Here is a 25,034-nt window from a genome sequence, read left to right as displayed (position 1 = left end):
TTTCTGATTATTACACGGATCTGATCAGCTAGTCGTTGTTCTGTTAAAATTTTTAATTCTGGGTATCTGGTAATAAATGTTGTGTATACTTGTGATCTGTATCCAATTGTTTTGGTTCCTAAGTTTGTTCCCTGGTAATAACAGAACATGAGGTGTCGGTTAACTTCATCTGACCATCTCATCCTCTGTCTTTGTTTTCCTTCTAGAGTGGTTGTAGGAAGCATATCCTGCAAAACACTTCTATTTGGATTTAAATCATTTTCCGTGTGGTTAGCAGTGTCGTTACCATTGTGGACGGGCATAGGGTTCAAGCGTCGTCCCCGACCATGACAGCGCTTGTCCGAGGCTTCATTAGTTCTGTCCTGAACCAATTAATCACAATAAAAGGGGGTTAGCCCTATTAGTGGTTTGTTCTTTTCGTCGCCTTTTACGACTGGCAGAACATACCCGGGTCTCCACGGGGTTTATTATTATTATTATTATTATTATTATTATTATTATTATTATTATCATCATCATTATGAGTGGCTGAAGGGAGAGACAAAGGATTGTCAGCCTGAATTCCTCCAATTTCTGTCAGTTCGTATGTAAAGGGTACAACAATCAAGTGATTTACAAACATTGGACCAAAGTATAGTACATACATTTCAATTTGGTTGATTTTAAATGGGGGTGCAGGGTGTGGGTGAAGCAAGCGTCGTTCGTGAGAAGAGTGCTGCAGAGGAAGCATGTTTTGTAAAAGGTGCCAACCCATAATGCGGACAGTTAGCTTTCTTTCCTGAGAAAGAGTCAAAGACTCAAAGGTAGCACTTGCGATACAATGAAAATTGTTTCATCAGTTATAAAAGGAAGTTGTCAGAAATAAGCAGTACCAATTGTTTCGTTGACTCATTACCTGCAAAAACTAAATATCATTTATCTTACGTCATTTTAAAAAACAGAAGTGTTCAAAGAAAATTTGTTTTCATTCAAAAGTTTAGTTGGGCGCTTATGTTGTTGATGGTGGGGGGAAGGTGGGGCGACTATCTAATATCTGGCAGCACTTGGAGGTAATGGTCTCAGAAAGTTTAGGAACCACTGATCTAGTGAATACAGAGTTGCTGTCCAGCTCACAAGTGTAAAGTAACAGTGGCGGGTAGAACAGAACATTCAGAGTTCAAGTACTACAGATCAATGTCACTCTGACCAATGTTGACGGCTGCTTCTTCGTGTATTAGCAGCAACCTATGAGTTATCTAATCCCACGCTTATCATCTTCTATCACATAAGATTGCAGAGCTATAAAAGATAAGTGTTCTTTCAGTGCTAAATAAAGTGTTGTGCTTATTTACTACGTGTGTAAAGTAATTTACTGTTCTCGGCGGCCCTAGCCCAGATTTCAAACGCAAATATGACAGAGGAATGTAACTGGTTCCTGAAGAATGGTCTCAATCGGATACCTTCCAAATTTTCTGTGTTTCTCTTTATACGAAATCGACTAACATACCCAAAGAATACAATAAACCTGTAACCCTTTAGACCGATCCAGAATCCTGGACCAAACAAGTTAATCATCTTGTTACATAAACAGGAAGTACTGGAAATCGATTGGCGTGGGGAGCCCAACTGGACATCCTTAGTACTTTATACTATGGACTGATACGGTCTATAATATGTTTTACCAAAATATCGGGCGACTAGGCAGCGTTTAGGTGTCATCCGACAGTCACCAGCTAATACCCTTCCATACAAACCAAGGAAATGACTCCAGACAAAACCACTTGCTAAAACGTTCCTGCATCTAACCGTAATAGGAATAACTCATATTACAAGCGTCAAAGCTCCGCGTTTGGCAGAAAGAGGATATCCAGAGGAAAGCAAACTAACAGGATTGTTAGTGAAGGGCTTCCTTTGATATGGAAGGACCTAACGTTACCTGTGTTTAGGAGAGATTACGAAACGCTTGTCTGTCAACCTGATATCTTTATCTACCAGTTAGTATGCGTCAACAGACAAGCTTTAATACTGGTGTAACGAATTACTTCAGAAGCGGACGTTCAGATTTCTTAATCCAAAAAACTTGATGAGTTGGTTATGTATATTGCTGCCCTGCGTCGGATTAAGTAATGTTTATACTCCAAACGTATGTTGTTGTTGTTGTCTTCAGTCCTGAGACTGGTTTGATGCAGCTCTCCACGCTACTCTATCCTGTGCAAGCTTCTTCATCTCCAAGTACCTACTGCAACCTACATCCTTCTGAATCTGCTTAGTGTATTCATCTCTTGGTCTCCCTCTACGATTTTTACCCTCCACGCTGCCCTCCAATACTAAATTGATGATCACTTGATGCCTCAGAACATGTCCTACCAACCGATCCCTTCTGCTGGTCAAGTTGTGCCACAAACTTCTCTTCTCCCAAATCCTATTCAATACTCCCTCATTAGTTATGTGATCTACCCATCTAATCTTCAGCATTCTTCTGTAGCACCACATTTCGAAAGCTTCTATTCTCTTCTTGTCCAAACTATTTACCGTCCATGTTTCACTTCCATACATGGCTACACTCCATACAAATACTTTCAGAAATGACTTCCTGACGCTTAAATCTATACTCGATGTTAACAAATTTCTCTTCTTCAGAAACGCTTTCCTTGCCATTGCCAGTCTACATTTTATATCCTCTCTACTTCAACCATCATCAGTTATTTTGCTCCCCAAATAGCAAAACTCCTTTACTACTTTAAGTCTCTCATTTCCTAATCTAATTCCCTCAGCATCACCCGACTTAATGCGACTACATTCCATTATCCTCGTTTTGCTTTTGTTGATGTTCATCTTGTATCCTCCTTTCAAGACACTGTCCATTCCATTCAACTGCTCTTCCAAGTCCTTTGCTGTCTCTGACAGAATTACAATGTCATCGGCAAACGTCAAAGTTTTTATTTCTTCTCCATGGATATTAATACCTACTCTGAATTTTTCTTTTGTTTCCTTTATTGCTTGCTCCAAACGTATATCTACATCTAAATCTACATGACCTTTTTGCAAGTCACACTTAAGTGTTTGGCAGAGGATTCATCGAACCACCTTCACACTGCACTGAGGTTACAAAAGTCATGAGGTACCTCGTAATATAGCGTCGGATCTCCTCTCTCCCGGAAACTATATGTGATATGGACCCAACAGGTCGTTGGAAGTCCTCCACGAAAATACCGAGCCACGCTGCCTCTATAGCCGTCCATAATTGCGAAAGTGTTGCCGCTGCAGGAGATTGTGCAGGAACTGACTTCTCGATTATGTCCCATAGGATTCATGTCGGGCTATCAGGCTGGCCAAATCATTCACTCGTGTTGTCCAGAATGTTCTTCAAACAAGTCACGAACAATTGTGACGCAGTGACACGTTTGGGAACATGAAGTCCAAGAATGGCTACAAATGGTCTCCAAGTTGCCGAACATAACCATTTCCAGTCAATGATCGGTTCAGTTGGACCAGAGGACCCGGTCCATTCCATGTACACAAAGCCCACACCATTATGGAGCCACCACCAGTTTGCAGAGCGCTTTCTTGACAACTTGGGTCCATGGCTTTGTGGAGTCGGTGTTACACTCAACCCTACCATCGGCTCTTACCAAGTGAAATAGGAACACATCTCAGTAGGCCACGGTTTAACCAACCGATACGGTCTCTAGCCCAGGAGAGGCGCTGCAGGCGATGTCGTGATGTTAGCAAAGACACTAGCGTCGGTCGGCTGCTGCCATAGCCCACTAACGCCGAATTTCGCCGTGATGTCCTAATCGACACGTTAGTCGTACGTCCCACATTGGTTTCAGCAGTTATTTCACACACTGTTGCTTGTCTATTAGCACTGACAACTCTACGCAAACGCTGCTGCTGTCGATCGCTAAATGAAGTGGCATCTGCCAACTGCCTTACTGACAGTGTGTGATCATTTCATTCCATATTTGTATTGTTACACACAGGTATTTGTTTGAGTTGACCAATTCTAGCTAAACTCAATGATATTTAATTCATAGCAGACTGGTTTTCGTTTTGCGTTCTGTGAAGCGCACAATTTTACATTTCTGTACATTTAAAGTAAATTGTTAATCTTTGTACAAATTTGAAATCTTATCAAGATCTGCCGCCCGGGATGGCCGAGAGGTTCTAGGCGCTACAGTCTGGAACCGCGCGACCGCTACGGTCGTAGGTTCGAATCCTGCCTCGGGCATGGATGTGTGTGATGTCCTTAGGTTAGTTAGGTTTAAGTAGTTCTAAGTTCTAGGGGACTGATGACCACAGCAGTTAAGTCCCATAGTGCTCAGAGCCATTAGAACCATTTTTTATCTAGATCTGATTGAATATTTGTGCAGCAAATCAACAACTGTACTAGCCAAATATCTGTATTCGTAAAACTGTTTCAGTTGTATGTTCCCTATTCAGATGTTGGTTCCGAAATACTGATTTAGTTTCCGTGTCAACATGGTAACCGTTTTGTTTTTTAATTTGTGTATTTTTCATTTTTTACTGGAAACAAAACAACCATTTAAAGGTTAAATATTGACTACAATTAGATATTTATACCAAACAAATTAGTAAGAGACGAAATAGACCAGACATGGTACACAAAACACGTCAGAACACTGTAATTCTTCAGGCTTTCCCGGTGAGGCGTTGTCATGTTGATTAACCGGGTTTCTGCCGGTAATTCGCGTCTTTCCTGCACGATATTTCAACTGCGTGACTCGCAGTCCTGTTCAGGTGCCGTCCGATACTGATTCCAGTGTGGAACGAGTCCAGTATTTATGCCTACGCCTTGCACAACGTAGGCATAAATACTGGACTCATTCCACACTGGAATCAATATCGGTCAGCACCTGAAGAAGACTGCGAGTCACGCAGTTGAAATATCGTGCAGGAAAGACGCGAATTACCGGCAGAAACCCGATTAATCAACATGACAACGTCAGAACACTGTTGCAGAAGCAATGAAAAAAGCATGCCGGATTTAAAAGGATACAAAAACCCCCAAGACTGACGACGTTTTACAGAAGTGCGAAATTTAGCGCGGACTTCAGTGCGAGATACTTCTAATAGTTACCACAACGAAACTCAGTTCGAAATCTGACAGAAAATCCAATGAGATTCTGGTCGTATGTAATGTACGCAAGCGGCAACAGACCATCACCTATCTTCACTGTGCGACAGCAGTCATAATGTTACGAATGACAGCACCACTGACGCGGAATTAAACACGGTTTTGCGAAATTTCTTTACCAGAGATTCTTAAGACAGTAAAAATTCCAGAACTCGAATCAAGAACCGCTGCTAACAGGAGCACCTTGTAAATAGATGTCCTTGGTGCTGCGAAGCAAATTAAATCGCATAATTAAGGCAAGTCTATCGCAGTATATTGTATATCATTTAGGTTCCTTTCAGACTATGCTGATGTAATGCCTCTATATTTAGCAATCATGTACAACCGCTTGCTTGGCGAAAGATCCTTACCCAACCACTGGAAAGTTGTACAGGCTACACCAATACACAAGAAAAAGAAGTGATCTGCAAAATTGTAAAAAAATTGGAAATTTGTGGTAAGGTCTTATGAGACCAAACCGCAAAGGTCATCGGTCCCTAAGCCTAGACACTACTTAATCAAACTTAAAGTAACTTACGCTATGGACAACACACACACCCATGCCCGAGGCAGGACTCGAACCTCAGCCGGGGGTAGCCGCACGTATGGTGACATGACGCCCCAGACCGCGCGGCTACCCCGAGCGGCCTGCTAAACTGTAGCCCCATATCACTGACGTCGATTTCATGAACATATACTGTGTTCGAACATTATGAATTATCTCTAAGAAAGCGAGGTATTGACACATGGTCAGCAAGGATTCGGAAAATATGCTTGTGAAATATACTGGCTCTTCATTCACGCGAAGTAATGGGTGCTATTGACACGGGATTACAAATTGATTCCGATTCCTAGATTGGCAGAAGGCTTTTAACATTTTCTTCATAAGCAGCTACTAATCAAATGGCATGCTTGTGGAGCATCATCTCTTAGATTGTCTGCAGATGATGCTGCCGTTTACCTTCTAGTAAAGTCATCAGAAGATCAAAACTCAGCACTTATTGCGGAATGATTTATACAAGATATCTGTATGGAGGGAAAAGTGGCAACTGATACTAAAGAATGGAAAGTGTGAGGTTCATCCACATGAGTACTAAAAGGAATTTATTAAATTTCCATTACACGATAATTCGCACAAATGTAAAGACTGTTAATACAACTAAATGCCTAGGGATAACAATTACGAACAACTTAGATTGGAAGGATCACACAGACTGCGCCTTATTGGCGAAATACTTTGACGATATAACAGATCTACTAAAGAGACTGCCTACACTAAGCTTATCCGGTCTCTTCTGGATTACTCCTGCGTGCATTGAGATCCGCATCATGTAGGACTGGCAGTGAAGATCGAAAAAGTTCAAAAAAAGGCAGCTCGTTTTATATTATCGCGAAATAGGGGAGAGAGTGTCGTGGGTATGACACGCGAGTTGGGGTGACAGTCACTGAAACAAAGCCGTTTTTCGTTGGGCAAGATCTTTTCCCGAGATTCCAGTTACGACTTTCTCCTCCAAATTCTAAAATACGTTGTTGACGTCCACCTACATATGGGAAAATGATCATTGTGACAAAATAAGAGAAATCAGAGCTGAAACGGAAAGGTTTCAGTGTTCGTTTTTCCCGCGTGCTGTTCGACGGTGGAACGGTAGAGAAGACAGTCCACGAGACTCAGAGGGCCATAGACACGGGTTCCCAGGTAGATGCCGTATTTCTTGACTTCAGCAAGGCGTTCGATACAGTTTCCCACAGTCGTTTAATGAACAAAGTAAGAGCATATGGACTATCAGACCAATTGTGTGATTGGATTGAAGAGTTCCCAGATAACAGAACGCAGCATATTCTCAACGGAGAGAAGTCTTCCCAAGTAAGAGTGATTTCAGGTGTGTCGCAGGGGAGTGTTGTAGGACCGTTGCTATTCACAATATTCATAAATGACCTTGTGAATAACATAAGAAATTCACTGAGGCTTTTTGCAGATGATGCTGTAGTAAATCGAGAGGTTGTAACAATGGAAAATTGTACTGAAATGCAGGAGGATCTGCAACGAATTGACGCATGGTGCAGGGAATGGCAATTGAATCTCAATGTAGACAAGTGTAATGTGCTGCGAATACATAGAAAGAAAGATCCTTTATCATTAGGCTATAATATAGCAGGTCAGCAACTGGAAGCAATTAATTCCATAAATTATCTGGGAGTTGGCTTTAGGAGTGATTTAAAAGGGAAATTAAGAGTGATTTAAAATGGAATGATCATATAAAGTTGATCGTCGGTAAAGCATATGCCAGACTGAGATTCATTGGAATAATCCTAAGGAAATCCAATCCGAAAACAAAGGAAGTAGGTTACAATACACTTGTTCGTCCACTGCTTGAATACTGTTCACCAGTGTGGGATACGTACCAGATAGGGTTGATAGAAGAGATAGAGAAGATCCAACGGAGAGCAACGCGCTTCGTTACAGGATCATTTAGTAATCGCGAAAGCGTTACGGAGATGATAGATAAACTCCAGTGGAAGACTTTGCAGGAGAGACGCTAAGTAGCTCGGTACGGGCTTTTGTTGAAGTTTCGAGAACATACCTTCACCGAGGAGTCAAGCAGTATATTGCTCCCTCCTACGTATATCTCGCGATAAAATCAGAGAGATTAGAGCCCACACAGAGGCATACCGACAATCTTTCTTTCCACGAACAATGCGAGAGTGGAATAGAAGGGAGAACCGATAGAGTTACTCAAAGTACCCTCCGCCACACACCGTCAGGTGGCTTTCGGAGTATGGATGTAGATGTACACAGTGAGGTGCTAAAAATCATGGGATAGTGATATGCACATATTCAGTAGTATCACGTACATCAGGTATAAAAGGGCAGTGCATTGGCGGAGCAGGCGTTTGTACTCAAGTGGCTCATGTGAAAAGGTTTCCGACGTGATTATGGCCGCATGACGGGAAATAACAGGATCTGGACGCGTAATGATATTTGGAACTAGACCCGTGGGATATTACATTTCGGAAATCGTTGGGAAATTCAATATTCCGAGATCCACAATGTCAAGAGTATGCCGAGAATACCGCATTTCAGAAATTACCTCTCACCACCGCTTTCTTGGTAGATTACGGGGGAAAATGTACGCAGTCTAGAAAGGACGCTGCTTACGTATCACATGAGCACCCAATCTTACAATATTGGTCGAGCATGTTAGATCCATACCAAATAGGACTAATAGAGGATACTGAACGTATTCAAAGGAGGGCAGCTCAAATGGTGACAGCTTTGAGTTCCGGAAGAGCGTCACGGAAATGTTTAAAAACTTAAACTGGCAGACGTTTGAAGACAGACGTAAATCATTCCGCGAAAGCCTACGTATGAAATTGGAAGAACCAGTATTAAGTATAGAATGTACAAATATTCTTCAGGCCCGTATGCATAGCTTCTGTAGGAATCGTAAAGACAACATGGGGACTAATATTATAGAACGCACGGAATCATTTCAGTAGTCATTCTTCCGATCCTCCATTCGCAATTGGAACTAGAGGAAATCCAAACATATGATAAAAACGCTAAGTACCCTCTGCCACGAACTACACAGCGATCTTGCAGAGTTCAGACGTACAATGCAGCTTTGATGCAAGAGTAATTGTCACGTGCAATTTTTTGCCGGGGGATAGTTGCCACACCAAGATGGACTACGATATAGTCTGACGGCTTTCAATTCTACACCACTCACAGATGGGCTGTCGCCGCCAGTAAGTTTGCTCACTACGTTTCATGCAGCGTAAGTTGTGAAATACGACAACCGAATTCCGTTGTCCCGTTTCGATGTAAGGCTAGAATTGTGTTTGCTAGCTAGATCAAAATCGGGATCACTGAGTGTCAACCGTTTCACACAAATGTACACCAGATCTTTCGATTTCGTCGACACGAAGAGGCGAGGTCATCAGTCTTTCTTTCTCTCTCTCTCTCTCTCTCTCTCTCTCTCTCTCTCTCTGGGGTTCCTACAGCTTGCCTCGCATCCCACATACACTGATCAGCCAGAACGCTAGACCACTTACCTAATAGTTTGTATGTCCACCACTGGCACGGATAATAACGGCGAAGCATCGTGGCATGGAAGCAATGAGGTTTGGAAGCTCGCTAGAGGGAGTTGGCAGCACATTTGCACACATATGTCAGCTAATTCCCGTAAATTCCGAGGAGGAGGGCTATGAGCTCTGACGCCACGTTTAATAACATCCCAGAAGTGTCCAATCGGTTTCAGACTTGGCAAGTCTACGCAGAAATGAGAACATGGATTTTCTTGAATTACTCCGCCAACTACCAAGAATCAAACCAAATGTTTAAGACAAAATGTACGTAGTTTTTTTATGTAGAATCTGATCCTGCAATAAAAAATAGGGGTTCCTATTTGAAATTTTAAAGTTGCCTCCCGCCCCACCCCAGGGGGATGGGGTGGCGGGCTAATTTTAGTACTAGCAGATGTCCCCCTCGAAAATAATCAACATTGGATTCAACACAGTTTTTTCGTGTGAAGCTCATATTTCGAGCCATTCTGGTTTGTCAATTTAAAATTTACACCCTGTATTTTAAAACCAGTTCAAAGCCAGAAATTCCTCGGGGCTCAGGTTGCATCATTTTTCCGAAATTCGACCATTTTGTAATCGTGTGTTGAATAGCTGGAAGGAAATACTGAAACGTCTGAATGGGGAATACGTAGTGGTCGAAACATTTTCCCCCGATCCTCTTCAGTACACAATGCAGATGTTTAAACTCTCCTAGTCTGCTCCTTTTGGTTAGTATAGAAATGTCTCAGTACTCTTCGCTTTCGCTGATTTCTTCGCCTCACGTTGTATGCATTTCCTACGAAGTACACTTAACTATCCACGGACTAGCGAAGCAGGTCACATGCCTGGCGGCCGATTGTGTATCCGATGTTACTCGGCTGTACTGAACGACATTCAGCGTTCAATGGAGACATCCGAATACGGCCAGCCAAAACTGTCCCAGTAGACTACAGCAAATACTGCGCAGCAGTCACTAAAGCCGCACACGACGCCAATTTGCAGACACCACGTAAGCTAACACTACGTCAGAAGGGTGTGATCTTCAGTCCGAAAACCGGTTTGATGCGGCTTTCCACGCTCGTCTATCTTGTGCAAGCCTCTTCATCTCAGCCTAACTATTTCAACGTACACCAATCAGCCTGCTTACTGCAGTCATGCTTTCCCTCTACAATCAAAAATGGTTCAAATTGCTCTAAGTACTATGGGACTTAATATCTGAGGTTATCAGTCCCCTAGACTTAGAACTACACTCCTGGAAATGGAAAAAAGAACACATTGACACCGGTGTGTCAGACCCACCATACTTGCTCCGGACACTGCGAGAGGGCTGTACAAGCAATGATCACACGCACGGCACAGCGGACACACCAGGAACCGCGGTGTTGGCCGTCGAATGGCGCTAGCTGCGCAGCATTTGTGCACCGCCGCCGTCAGTGTCAGCCAGTTTGCCGTGGCATACGGAGCTCCATCGCAGTCTTTAACACTGGTAGCATGCCGCGACAGCGTGGACGTGAACCGTATGTGCAGTTGACGGACTTTGAGCGAGGGCGTATAGTGGGCATGCGGGAGGCCGGGTGGACGTACCGCCGAATTGCTCAACACGTGGGGCGTGAGGTCTCCACAGTACATCGATGTTGTCGCCAGTGGTCGGCGGAAGGTGCACGTGCCCGTCGACCTGGGACCGGACCGCAGCGACGCACGGATGCACGCCAAGACCGTAGGATCCTACGCAGTGCCGTAGGGGACCGCACCGCCACTTCCCAGCAAATTAGGGACACTGTTGCTCCTGGGGTATCGGCGAGGACCATTCGCAACCGTCTCCATGAAGCTGGGCTACGGTCCCGCACACCGTTAGGCCGTCTTCCGCTCACGCCCCAACATCGTGCAGCCCGCCTCCAGTGGTGTCGCGACAGGCGTGAATGGAGGGACGAATGGAGACGTGTCGTCTTCAGCGATGAGAGTCGCTTCTGCCTTGGTGCCAATGATGGTCGTATGCGTGTTTGGCGCCGTGCAGGTGAGCGCCACAATCAGGACTGCATACGACCGAGGCACACAGGGCCAACACCCGGCATCATGGTGTGGGGAGCGATCTCCTACACCGGCCGTACACCACTGGTGATCGTCGAGGGGACACTGAATAGTGCACGGTACATCCAAACCGTCATCGAACCCATCGTTCTACCATTCCTAGACCGGCAAGGGAACTTGCTGTTCCAACAGGACAATGCACGTCCGCATGTATCCCGTGCCACCCAACGTGCTCTAGAAGGTGTAAGTCAACTACCCTGCCAGCAAGATCTCCGGATCTGTCCCCCATTGAGCATGTTTGGGACTGGATGAAGCGTCGTCTCACGCGGTCTGCACGTCCAGCACGAACGCTGGTCCAACTGAGGCGCCAGGTGGAAATGGCATGGCAAGCCGTTCCACAGGACTACATCCAGCATCTCTACGATCGTCTCCATGGGAAAATAGCAGCCTGCATTGCTGCGAAAGGTGGATATACACTGTACTAGTGCCGACATTGTGCATGTTCTGTTGCCTGTGTCTATGTGCCTGTGGTTCTGTCAGTGTGATCATGTGATGTATCTGACCCCAGGAATGTGTCAATGAAGTTTCCCCTTCCTGGGACAATGAATTCACGGTGTTCTTATTTCAATTTCCAGGAGTGTATTTAAACCTAGCTAACCTAAGGACATCACACACATTCATGCCTGAGGCATGGGACCGTAGCAGCAGGGCGGTTCCGGACTGAAGCGCCTAGATCAGCTCGGCCACAGCGGCCAGCACCCTCTACAATCCCCCCCCCCCCACTTTTCCACCAAACACACACACACACACACACACACACACACACACACACACACACACACACACACACACACACAGCAGTTCCCTCATTAATTTTGCACTATTCCCATCTAAACTGAAGCATGCTTCAGCAGCACCACATTTCAAAAACTTTTATTCTCCCCCTATCTGAACTGTCAGCCGACCATGTTTCACGTCTGTACACGGCTAGTCAAATTCCTCCAGAAAGTACTTCCTAGCAATTAAATTTACATTCGATCTTAACGAATATCTCCTTTTCAGAAATGCTTTTCTTGCTATTGCCAGTCTGCATTTTATACCTTCTCCACTTGTCCGCCGTCAGTTATTTTGCTGCCCAAATAGTAAAACTCATCTACCCCTCTCAGTGTCTCAAACTTCTTTTCAAGACACTATCCACTCTGTTCAACTGATCTCCCAAACATTTGCCATCACTGACGGAATTACAATCTCATCGGTAAACCTCAATGTTTTATTTCTTCTACCTGAACTTAATTCCTTTTCGAAACTTCTCCTTGCTTTCCTTTCCTTGCTCGATGCACAGACTGAATAACATCGAGGACGGGCAAAACCGCTGTCTCCCTCCCTTCTGAACTACTGCTTCCCTTTCATGACCTTCGGCTGTTGTAACTGCAGTCTCATTTCTGTAAAAGTTCTGGACAACTTTTCCGCACCTGCATTTTACCTCTGCTACCTTCAGAATTTGAAAGAGTATATTCTAGTTAACTTTGCCCCAACTTTTCTCCGAATCTACACGTAAGGTGTCTAAGGTATGTCGTAGGGTGTTACTTCACGTTTTCTTACATTTCTATTTCTCTTGAACCCAAACTAATCTTCCCCGAGGTCGGATTCTACCAATCTTTACATTCTGTAGTAAATAATTCGTGGTACATTTTGCAACGATGACTTATCAAACTGAGGTTTTCACTATCAGCACCTGCCTTCTTTGAGAGATTAAATGCAAACCCCCTGCGCTTCCACTTTTCGTAGGCAACTTTTTTACCTCGCATTCGGCATAGGTTCGAAGACTTCTGTTTTTTTATTTTTATTTTTTAATGCATCGTCAGGAGTGAACCTGAGCTCATCGGCAACAGCTTGCCAACTGCGTTTTTTTTTATTTTTTTATTTTTTCAGATTGCGATCTTTGTGTACACATAATTTTCGACACCCCATAGCTCTGGTCATAGATGCATCGCATTTATAAAATTCGCAGTTTTTTCGTTTGTCTACTTCTCCATTGCTGTGCACAACAAACTCATGACAGCAAACAACTACAAAACATTCGGCGGTACGTACGTATCGAAATTCTGGAACAAAAGGGAACCTATATTCTTTTCGCTCAAACATGCGACTGCAGTGCTGTTGGTGTGAGAAGGAAGCAAAGGTGAGAGAAAGGGGGAACAATTTTCAACCAATGACAGAGATAGATATTCCCTTGCAATACGAAATATTCTCTACCTTGATGGGCAACACCGGCAACCACTCGGCAATGCGTGGGCAACTATCTGCAACTGCTTGCACACTAGCAACGTTGTCCAGCCACACCGCAGATTTGTCGTCTACTGTAGCTACATTTCTCCCATGCTGACAGCAATGCTATTGCGGCCAAATATTTCCGTAAAATACGGCCCATCTTTTTAACTTCTACAATGTTGCCGTACTCTGTCTAAGGCTTGAGCAATGTCCAGATATATGTCTACCGAAGATTTAACATCATTACAGCCACCTGTACAGTATGAAGAAAAAATAGCTAACAGCAACTGACAAGCTCGGCATGTACTGGCAGCAAGGTACAAAAAACTGTTTCCACTAGGTTGCGGAGGCTACTTAAGGAAGTTGGCTAAACTTAACGTAAGTCACACTTACGTAAGTCGACTTGTCGGGAGAGTGTTTCTATGTCAAAGAACTTCGGGAATCAACTTCTGCAAGCGAGGTTGCGGATGTCTAGTTGACAGTGGACATGCGCCTTTACGCTTTGATGCGACAGCTGATGATGGTGGAGTGTTCTCAGCCAGTATTTTTTGAATATCTTGAGAAATTATTTGTTTGATGCAGATTTGTATACCTAGAGTTACTCTTCTGTTCGTCGTGGATGGTTCAAAGAGTGACATATCTTCGAGAATTAGTTATTTTGAAGTCTTGCAATTAGGAATAGTGTTGGTACAAAGCACCATACGTTCACTTATGATGATCCATTAATGCGGACCGAGCGAGGTGGCGCAGTGGTTAGCACACTGGATTCGCGTCCGGCCACCCTGGTTTAGGTTTCGTGCGATTTGCCTAAACTGCTTCAGGCAAATTCCGGAATGGTTCCTTTACAAGGACACGGCCGGCTTTCTTCCCTAATCCGATGGGACCGATGACATCGCTGTTTGCCCCCTACCTCCAAATCAATCAACCAACCAACCATTAACGCGAAACACGAAACACGCACTACATGTGTGTGGAACTGTCTCAAATAGTAACAAGCTAATAGCGCCACAAACCACTGTCTCTGGTCAAAATGTCTCCCACAAACGTCTGCTCTACTGCATCTTAAAGCACAACAACAATATGTAAACGTTAAGTTTCCGGCGGAGTGATACACTACGCAAACTGAAATGCTTCGATATGACACTTCGTATCAATAAACCGCTAGATCGTGACGCTGCCCTGAGTAAACATTGTATCGCTGTGTCATGTAGATTACATTGAGCCGACACGCTGAGAGAGCTTCGCCGTGCCACCTACACGTTGTCTTTTTCAGCACGTAGCAACGGATCCTGAGGGTCTTTCTAATTCATACATAGCTGCTTATGATAGAAGACAGATAGGTCACAGCTGTGTTACGCTCATGTAGGGTCAGTGACGCCCAGAAAGACAATACCTGCAGAAAATCACGTGCATTTACTACTTTGCAATTAGTCTGTTACTCAGAAAGCGTGGATGATGCTACTACATAAAAAAAACTTATCTCTCACAAGATGGCATGACACATTCTGTCAACTGCAAAACTACTTGTACTGTCGAAAGTAACTTGAATTTCTCTCCTCTTAGTAAGATTACGATTTAATCTCCCGTCGGCGACGAAGTGTGTGTGTGTGTGTGTGTGTGTGTGTGTGTGTGTGTGTGTGTGATCTTAGGGGACTGAACTGCTAAGGTCATCAGTCCCTAAGCCTACACACTACTTAACCTAAATTATCCTAAGGACAAACACACACAACCATGCCCGAAGGAGGACTCGAACCTCAGCCGGGACCAGCCGCACAGTCCATGACTGCAACGCCTGAGACCGCTCGGCTAATCCCGCGCGGCGACGAAGTCATTAGAGGCGAGACATTAGCCCGTGCTCTCTGGAATTTCTACGTTTCATACGTTGGAAACGTCGGGAGTTCGTGGTACTCTTTTCTTTTTTTGGCAAAAAAAAAAAAAAAAAAAAAAAAAAAATTGAGAAATTATTGATAAAGGCGAAAAGCACAATGCAAAGTGATTCACCACCAAATTTTGGCGTTACAGTGTCGTAAATTTAAATAGTGATTCGTAAGCCTGGGATGCAGTAGATTAGACTGTGGGAGTTCTTGGTTTGACGCGAGATAGTGGATTGTGGCACCATTGTCTTGTTACTGTTTGAGCCAATTCCACATATGCTACTGCATATTTCGTGTTTCGCATGAATGTATCATCAGAGATGAACTAAGTGGTGCTTTGTACAACACTAATCCTAATGGTAAGAATTCAAAATGACTACTACTGGAAGATTTTCGTTCTTTGAACCATTCATGCAAGACCAAAAGAGTAACTCTTCGTATGCAAACCTCAATCAAACAAATAATTTCTCAAGGTATTCAAAAATTAGTTGTTGAGAACCCTCCACCATTATCAGTCGTCACGCCAAAGCATAAAGGGCACAGTGAACTAGACGTCCGCAACTACTACTTAAGTTCTTTGATGCGGAGACGCCCCGCCCATTAAGTTTCGTCAACTTCCTGATGTAGTTCCCGCAAGTTAGTGGAAACAGGTTTTTGCTCCTTGTGCAAGTACTTGCCGAGTTAGTCAGCTGCTGTTAGTTTTTCTCAAACTGCAATCACAGGTGGCTATATTGATGTTAAATCTACGGTAGACATACACCTGGACATTGCTCAAGCCTTCGACAGATTAGTATAACAATACAGTTTATTCTAAAAGTTACGAAAAATAAAAATAAAATGCCCACGGTATACAGTCAGATTACTGGTTCGTATCTTAAAGGTCGTACTTGTAGTAGATCTATCATTGGTACTTCTTATGTCTACCCCACAAGTGTCGAGATATAACAAAGTACCCTTTTAGGATCTACTCTGTTCAAGAAACATTTATCTGACATATCAGACTTCCAACCAGTAATTATAGCTTCCTTCGCGGCGCTAATGGTACAGCGATTCATTACACCGATGACAACATAACGAATATTCATGACTAATTCCAACGGGCTTTACTACCGCTTGAAAAAATGATTTACAGAATGGCGCGTCAAAATAAACGTGGGAAATGTCTAGCTACCTATTATGCAGAAAAAGACAGAATTTATTACCTTCACTGCTATTATTAGCCAAATGCTTGTTTTCACTTAGACAAAAACTTCAAGAAACAACAGGCGTAGCGAATAAGAAAACAGTCTGTTTACTGCCCAATGTCCCTTAACAACTAAAGTCGTCTCTAAATAGGAATACCAGTTTCTTACTTTACAAGTCGGCAATACAACCAGTAGTGTGTTATGCCTGCCCCTTTTGGGGCCGTGCTACGACTACACACTTCAACAAACCTCAGTTTATCCAAAATGCGACATTGCGAATGATATTAAATGCTCCACGGTTCGTCAGAAACTCAACAATTCATAATGACTTAAAAATTAAAACTGTTTCAGAAGCGATCCGCTCCATATCTGTAAGCTTTTACATCAAACTTCCTTACTTAACCAACAGTCCGCCCCAGTAGCTGAGTGGTCAGCGTGACGGATTGCCGTCCTCCGGGCCCGGGTTCGATTCCCGGCTGGGTCGGAGATTTTCTCCGCTCAGGGACTGGGTGTTGTGTTGTGTTCATCGTCATTTCATCCCCATCCGGCGTGCAGGTCGCCCAATGTGGCGCCGAATGTAATAAGACCTGCGCCAAGGCGGCCGGACCTGCCCCGCGAGGGGCCTCCCGGCCAATGACGCCAAACGCTCATTTCCACTTAACCAACACAATAATTTGTCAATTATCCACGTATAATATCCATGACAAGCATAAAAATAGACGTCCAAAGTTGGTACTGTTACCTTGTCAATAATACAAACAGAGGCGGACATAAAAAGTGCAATACCATAAACATTGCAATATACTGTATATTCATGTCCGTTGCAGGTCAAACATCACTGTAAATAATGTTTCGTAATATTGTAAATCGTAACACTGTAAACCGTAAATAATGTGCTGTTCTTTTTTGTAATAACGATGTATAGTTTGTTCACCAGTACTTCTGTATAAGGATGCTTGTAAACCTATAATTGTTTAATTATGAACTAGTCATCGTAACACAAAAATCTGAATCAATGCAGAAGTATTGCGTGCTCAATAACGGTGAGAAAATGTTAGTGTCGAAAAAAAGAATGGCGCAAAGACAAATAGGTCGAAATAACCATTGGAAGTTTGGCACCCCAAAGCATGTAACGATATTGTCAACCAAGAAAGCGGGAAATGAATTTACCAGTTACTTTGTTTCACCAAAAAGGAAAGTACATGTCATTAAATTTGTTGATTTTTCAATGTTAGTCTAAAAAATATTAAATCTGTAATAAAATAAATACTAGTTGCAAATGTCGAAGAGTAATCAAATGGTGATCTCTTGATTATATAGCGTGCCGTATATTTGTATACTGTTTTGGCATAGTTGATTGTATAACAGACAAAAGATGCTCGAAACTTGTATACGACATTATCAGAAAGTTTTTAAGCTGAGTCATGTCCTCTGATTTTAATTTATTGAATAGTATCTCTTGATAAGTATGTGCACCTCTGTTTCAATTTTTTTCAGTCTAACATTTCTTTTTTTCTTAACTTTTGTTTTTTGTTTCGATATTTCTTCAATACTAATAGTAAAATAACAGTGGCGGCTGCTCTGGCACTGTAAACTTCTCATGATGCGACTTTAGCGGAAACAATTCTGCATGTGCTTGCACCCAGTTTCTGAAATTAACCTGCCCAAGCGAATTGCAGAAGTAAACTAGCGCAAATTTTTGTTCTAACGCAAACACTTCAGCAAGCTCTTGCCTGTTACTTGCTAGTGGCTGCACGCCTTTAAGGTGATTTGGAGCGATGTCGATGATTTAGAACTAGTAACAGGCAGTCATGTGAGCCTTTACCACTGTCATGTCACGGCAGGGCCATAGTTGTATAGAAACAGAGCAGTAAGACAGGTCGAAGACGAGACGTGACGTGACGTGACGGACCCGCAGAAAGTAGCTATCGTGCTTAGACGTGCCCTGATTACATAGCAAATGAAGTTGCTCAAATTGTCAGTATACCAACGCAGTCTGTTCAGTGTGTCTACAAAGAATGGTGTATGGCTCGCAACCATGCAGTATGCCGTAAGAAGTGAGGACATATAGAGATCCTAACCCGCTGGTAACGGAGACGAATGTCACGCACTGTTAATGGCAATCGATGTCAAACCTGTGAAGAATCGCTGCTGGCAGTGAATATAGGCCCGTGTCTGTCAGTTTCCGAGCAAACACTGCTAAAGGAACTACATGCAATGTAAATTTGTAGTCGTGTACCTCCCAAAAGACTATCGCTTTCGTATGAACCGAGGTTTGCATTCTCCCTATTTACCAGTCTCATCTCCGACGACAATGCGCTTCCGAGGTGAAGGCCATCTATGTTCAGCGCTAAATGATACGAGATACGAAGGAAGTCACAAACAAAAGAAAGGCGATGGCAAAACCTCTCACTGAAGGTCAGTGTTGCCAAACCAGCTCTTTTTAGAGCTAACTCTGGCTTCTTTTTAATACCATTTACTGGGCAAATCCGTGATTTAGCTGGCGTTCCGAAGTATGGCTTTCCCCACAATCATTTGGTTTCTTTCCTAGATTTCTTTCTAGACTATAGGAAAGCATTAAATCTATGTTTATTATAGAAAAATTATTTCCATTGAATTAAGACGTGAAGACACGCTTAAACATTCCATGAAAATGTATTACTGGACTCAATTAAAAAGCATGACAAAGCAAACAAAAGCTGTGTGGGTGTGTCTTTCAGTCCCGTCAGCATTGTATTGTATTACATTGAACTGGAGACCTAGAAACGACGGAGAGGCTTCGTCCCCGCCGTAGCCCACAGTGGTACACAACCCCACAACAGGCTACAGCGGTCTAGTCACCCCGCCGCCCCACACCGAACCCAGGGTTAATCCGCAACATACACATACAAGGTTGAGAGCGTTGCTGGAACGCTGTTGCAGCATAGCTTACAGCAGAAAAGTATCAGAGCTTCATAGTAATGAAGGAAGCTATCCTAAGCAAAACATGACTAAAAAATCACATGTTTCACAGTTGCAATAAACAGTGTGCCAACGACTGAACTGAGGAGAGGAACGGCGAACTTCTACTCAGTGTAGTAGTATAATAAGTACAAGAAATAATGTGAAATTAGAGTGCATATATTGTGAAGTACACAGCCGAAACATTATTTCTATATTTACTGTGAGAAAATGAAAATTGTGTCAAAGAAAGTGACATGAAGGTCTTTATTTCAACACATTTTTGCCTCAAAATATCGAGGTTTTAAAGATTGGCTAATATTTTATATGCATGTCATAGAAATGAAATCTCAGATTATTATATCTGCGTTCGAAGTACAAGTGCGTCCAGAAATCATTTCTCTAACGAGATGCGGAGGACACACCTCTAAATTTGGACACACCTCTAAATTTGTATTCTTTTGCACTTTATGAATATCTATACATTTTCTCTTTAGCTGCTGAAGACATAAAAATGAATCTTCGCACACGATGCAAAATCCTGTGGAACAGTTATTTCTTGAAGTTGTTTAAAACTGAATTACATATCTGATACGAGTAAAAATGAGAAAATTATATTTCAAGAACTTCAGTCTAAAGAAAAAAAAATCCATCGAAATAATATCAGCATTGATCCAATTGTTCTTCATAAAGTTGGACTTAACTAAAAATATCTGCCTACTGCATTTTCGTGTGCACCCCTTCCCCTCTTAAATACCTAACACAGTATAATCATCGCAAAAATATAACTGCTCAGTTATACAACTTGTTTTATATCAGCTTTCTTCTGACTTTTTTGTAGACACGTTTTGCTTATTTCGGTTTGGGGAGTTGGCAACACTGCTGAGGGCTTCGGCAAGAGTGCGAGACTGCAGTGCAAGCCGCCAGTAAACATCGTTCAAGGTAGTGTGCCGCATTTGGAATAACCCATAGGTTTGTTTAAGCTCCTGTGAAAATTAAGTGTACTTAGTGACATACATTAGTGTACAATCGAAATGTTTCTCAACGGTTCAGAATTTCACTCTATGCCGACAAAAATTGGACTATGGATACAGCGGGAAAAAAGACGTGATGTGTTAAAACCCCTTGTAACGTGAGCTGCACGTAAAACACAAATATTTTAATTAAAAATAGCGATACCATAATCAAGAACACCAAATACGAAATGATAAAAGAATCTTGAGAAACATACATTTCTTGTCAGCTAAAACCGAACATCATGAAAAACGGAAGCATTATGCAAAACTATGTAATAAAATTTAAGCACAGATTGCTCATATTACTTAGAAATTCAAGGTTCTCATTGAGGATGCATGATCCATTATTGAAGACAGTTTTCTCTAGGTTCGTTTTATCACCACATTGACGTCTCCAGCATTGCTACAAAGTTTGTAGTACAAACATCATTGTTACCTAGCTTGTCCGTTCCGGGCAACTATTTGCGAACGTAACAAAGCTGTTTATGCTTTTTACTAAGGAGAGAGGTTCTTCTGTATACTCAGGAACAGTTCTCCAAGAGTACGCGGTTAAAATTCTATATGATATGTGAAACAAACGTTTATGAATATTAAGCTTGGCGTAGTGATGAGTACCTAGCGCGAGGTCTTTAATAAAGCTGTTTATGGTTTTTACTACGGAAAGAGTTGTTTTGTATACTTAGGAACAGTTCCCTAAGAGTACGCGGGCAAAAATTTGTATGATATGTGAAACAAGAGCTTTACGAACCTTGAGCTTGGCGTAGTGGTGAGTACCTAGCGCGGGGTCTTGCAAACATTCCGGAGCTTTGTCGCGCTTCTTCCGGTACCAGAAGGGCTTGCTCGGGTTGAACAGCGACTTCACGACGAGAAATGTGAAAACGAGACAACTGTAGAAGGCGGAGAGCCCGTACATAACCAGGACGGAGAAGAGCCCCATGTTCCTACTTGCTCTTCGCTTGTTTCACTTCTGTCTGTCTAATCGAGAGTTGTATCCGCGGCGACGGTGCTGACATCTAGCGGCAGGCAGAGATTATCGCTCGCCAAACGGGCACAGGTAGCGTGTACAAAGGTCGAAAAACAAGGTTAGGAAGTACTGTATGTGCACGGGACGCACCGGTTCGGGAGAAACATTGTCTCTGTGTGTGTGAGAGAAAGAGAGGATGAATTTACGACGCACGCTCATTGCTATCTCTACGCAGCATGGTCATGCAAAAAATTTTAATACAACAGTCAGAGGATTCAGTAGTTGATAAATAAGTCACAATGGCAGCAACAACGAAAAAACGAATCCTTACTAACGTGCAGCGGTCTTATTAGACAGCCCGCAGAGCTACTACAATAGAACGTTATCGTCAATTAAAGTAACTCTAACAGCTCGTAATGAAACATGTAACGAGTCAACGATACATGTAACGAGTCAACGACCACGGCATTCAACCACAGATTTTAATTATAGTAGATGCTATCAGAAGGTTTACTGTCGATTACACGTGAGGGAATGGAACTGGAAGGATCGTCAGAACATTCAACAATGCGTTACAAATGCGGTATTCACACAGACCGTCAGCGCAACGTAACAGGATGGGACGGTGGACACCTACAACGTTTCTCCGGAAGAAGGTTTTGACCTCGACGTGGACAGGGAAACGTTAATGTCGGCTGCTAAAATCCTAAGTTAACCTATACTGACCGGACTCACACTTATAGTACAGATTTAGCGCTTTGTCTTCTTGGTTTTTATTTTATTGTATGTTTTTTGACACACTGGAAATATCCCATGGCGACTTGGATATTTTTTCTACGAGTATTCTTCCACAAAAGAGACCAGAGAGCTGAAAGCCAAAAACCATCTAAGCTTTACAGTACCTAGGCAAATAAAAATGTTTTAGTTGTGGTCTTCAGCACAGAAACTGGTTAGATGCAGCCCTCCATGCTACTCTACCCTGCGCAAGCTTCTTCATCTCAAAGTAACTATTGCAACTTACATCCTTCAGAATCTGCTTAGTGTATTCATCTCTTGGTCTTCCTCTACGATTTTTACCCTCCACGCGGCCCTGCAGTACTAAATTGGTGATACCCTTAATGCCTCAGAACATGTCCTACCAACCGATCCCTTCTCCTAGTCAAGTTGTGCCACAAATTCCTCTTCCCCAATTCTATTCAATACCTCCTCATCAGTTACGTGATCTACCCATCTAGTCTTCAGCATTCTTCTGTAACACCACATTTCGAAAGCTTCTATTCTGTTCTTGTCCAAACTAGTTATCGTCCATGTTTCACTTCCGTACATGGCTACACTCCATACAAATACTTTCAGAAAAGACCTCCTGACACTTAAATCTATACTCAATGTTAACAAATTTCTCTTCTTCAGAAACGCTTTCCCTTCCATTGCCAGTCTACGTTTTATATCCTGACTGTTTCGACCATCATCCATTATTTTGCTCCCCAAATAGCAAAACCCATCTACTATGTTAAGTGTCTCATTTCCTAATCTAATTCCCTTAGTATCACCTGATTTTATTTGACTACATTCCATATCCTCGTTTTGCTTTTGTTGATGTTCATCTTATACCCTCCTTTCAAGACATTGTCCATTCCGTTGAACAGCTCTTCCAGGTCCTTTGCTGTCTCTGCCAGAATTACAGTGTCATCGGCAAACAGCAAAGTTTTTATTTCTTCTCCATGGATTTTAATAACTACTCCAAATTTTTCTTTTGTTTCCTTTATTGCTTCCTCAATATACACATTGAATAACATTGGGGATAGGCTACAACCATGTCTCACTCCCTTCCCAACCACTGCTTCCCTCTCATGCCCCTCGACTCTTTATAACTGCCATCTGGTTTCTGTACAAATTGTAAATAGCTTTTTGCTCTTTGTATTTTACCCCTGCCACCTTTAGAATTTGAAAGAATTTCCAACTTTATGCTTTCCCTTCTTTACTTAGAACTGGTTTTTCATCTGAGCTCTTGATATTCATACAAGTGGTTCTCTTTTCTCCAAAGTTCTCTATAGGCAGTATCTATCTTATCCCTAGTGATACATGCCTCTACATCCTTACATTTATCCTCTAGCCATCCTTGCTTAGCCATTTTGCGCTTCCTGTTGATCTCATTTTTGAGACGTTTGTATTCCTTTTTGCCTACTTCATTTATTGCATTTTTATATTTTCTCCTTTCATCAGTTAAGTTCAATATCTCTTCTGTTACCCAAGGATTTCTACTAGCCCTCGTCTTTTTACCTACTTGGTCCTCTGCTGCCTTTACTATTTCATCCCTCAAAGCTATCCATTCTTCTTCTACTGTATTTCTTTCACCTGTTCTTGTCAGTCGTTCCCTAATGCTCTCTCTCAAACACTCTACATCATCTGCTTCTTTCAGTTTATCCACATCCTATCTCCTTAAATTCCCATCATTTCGCAGTTTCTTCAGTTTTAATCTACAGTTCATAACCAATAGATTGTGGTCAGAGTCCACATCTACCCCTGGAAATGTCTTACAATTTAAAACCTGGTTCCTAAATCTCTGTCTTACCGTTATAAGTATAATCTATCTGAAACCCTCCAGTGTCTCCAGGCCTCTTCCACGTATGCAACCTTCTTTCATGATTCTTAAATAAATGTTAGCTACCATCAAGTTATGCTTGGTGCAAAATTCTAGCAGGTGGCTTCCCTTTTCATTCCTTACCCCAATTCCATATTCACCTACAACTTTTCCTTCTCTTCCTTTCCCTACTATCTAATTTCATCCCCCGATGACTATTAAATTTTCATCTCCCTTCACTATCTGAATATTTTCTTTTATCTCATCATACATTTCTCCAATCTCTTCGTCATCTGCGGAGATAGTTGGCATGTCTGACAAAATAAGAACAAAATTGATGAAACAATTTCAAGAAGAACCCTTTTTTAACAGAGAAAAGTTAATTCAATTGAAGGAGAAATATGTAGTTATTTTTTATGTTATTTCGTACTTCAAAGGGAAGAAGCACAATAGTTAAGGTAATAAGACTCTATGTATAGTCCTCTAAATACTGTTTGATGTGGTTATATACATATTTTTTATCGTGTAACTTTGTCAAAAACATTCGTTATTAAGACCGCTTTGTCCATTAACAATCTTTATCTAATACTATATTCCGACTTTTTGTACTACGGATAGTATCTCGTAATCTCACTTTCACCATTCAGTACTGAAGTAAGCTAGCGACGTTGTACTGACCATTAGTCGATGACATCGCCTACCGTTCGGTCTGTTCCGTTAACGTCCTTGGTGAACCAGCCGTTTTATTACACAGTACAGCAATATGGTTAACTACTTCATACACTCACTTGTGAAGCTACAGTCTACAGTGAAAAAGGCAGACTCAAGATGTTAACTGGGATCTGCTGTCAAAGGAACAACATAAAATTTCTCTGTTTACAAATAAGTACAGATTTATACACTCCCCACTCGCAGTTACTGCGAAACAAGCTCTGAACATCGAAATGTACCATTAGACACACTCGCTACGGCACAAATAATCTCCACACGGGTGCGCC

At 42.4% G+C, this 25,034-nt stretch overlaps 1 protein-coding gene across 1 annotated transcript in view; it reads right to left on the bottom strand.

Annotated features, from left to right (window-relative positions):
- LOC126094586 (epoxide hydrolase 4-like) overlaps positions 1-21,469 on the bottom strand; it is a 128,573-nt gene extending 107,104 nt beyond the window's left edge. The window contains exon 1 of the mRNA XM_049909051.1: positions 21,240-21,469. Within this exon, the coding sequence (XP_049765008.1) occupies positions 21,240-21,428 (189 nt within the window). The 5' untranslated portion in view covers positions 21,429-21,469. The remainder of the gene's footprint in view (positions 1-21,239) is intronic.
- Between the last annotated feature and the right edge of the window lie 3,565 nt (positions 21,470-25,034).

The sequence above is a fragment of the Schistocerca cancellata genome, chromosome 8 (genome assembly GCF_023864275.1).
Source record: "Schistocerca cancellata isolate TAMUIC-IGC-003103 chromosome 8, iqSchCanc2.1, whole genome shotgun sequence".
Lineage (NCBI taxonomy): Eukaryota > Metazoa > Arthropoda > Insecta > Orthoptera > Acrididae > Schistocerca > Schistocerca cancellata.
This window is presented reverse-complemented; position numbering and strand designations above follow the sequence as displayed.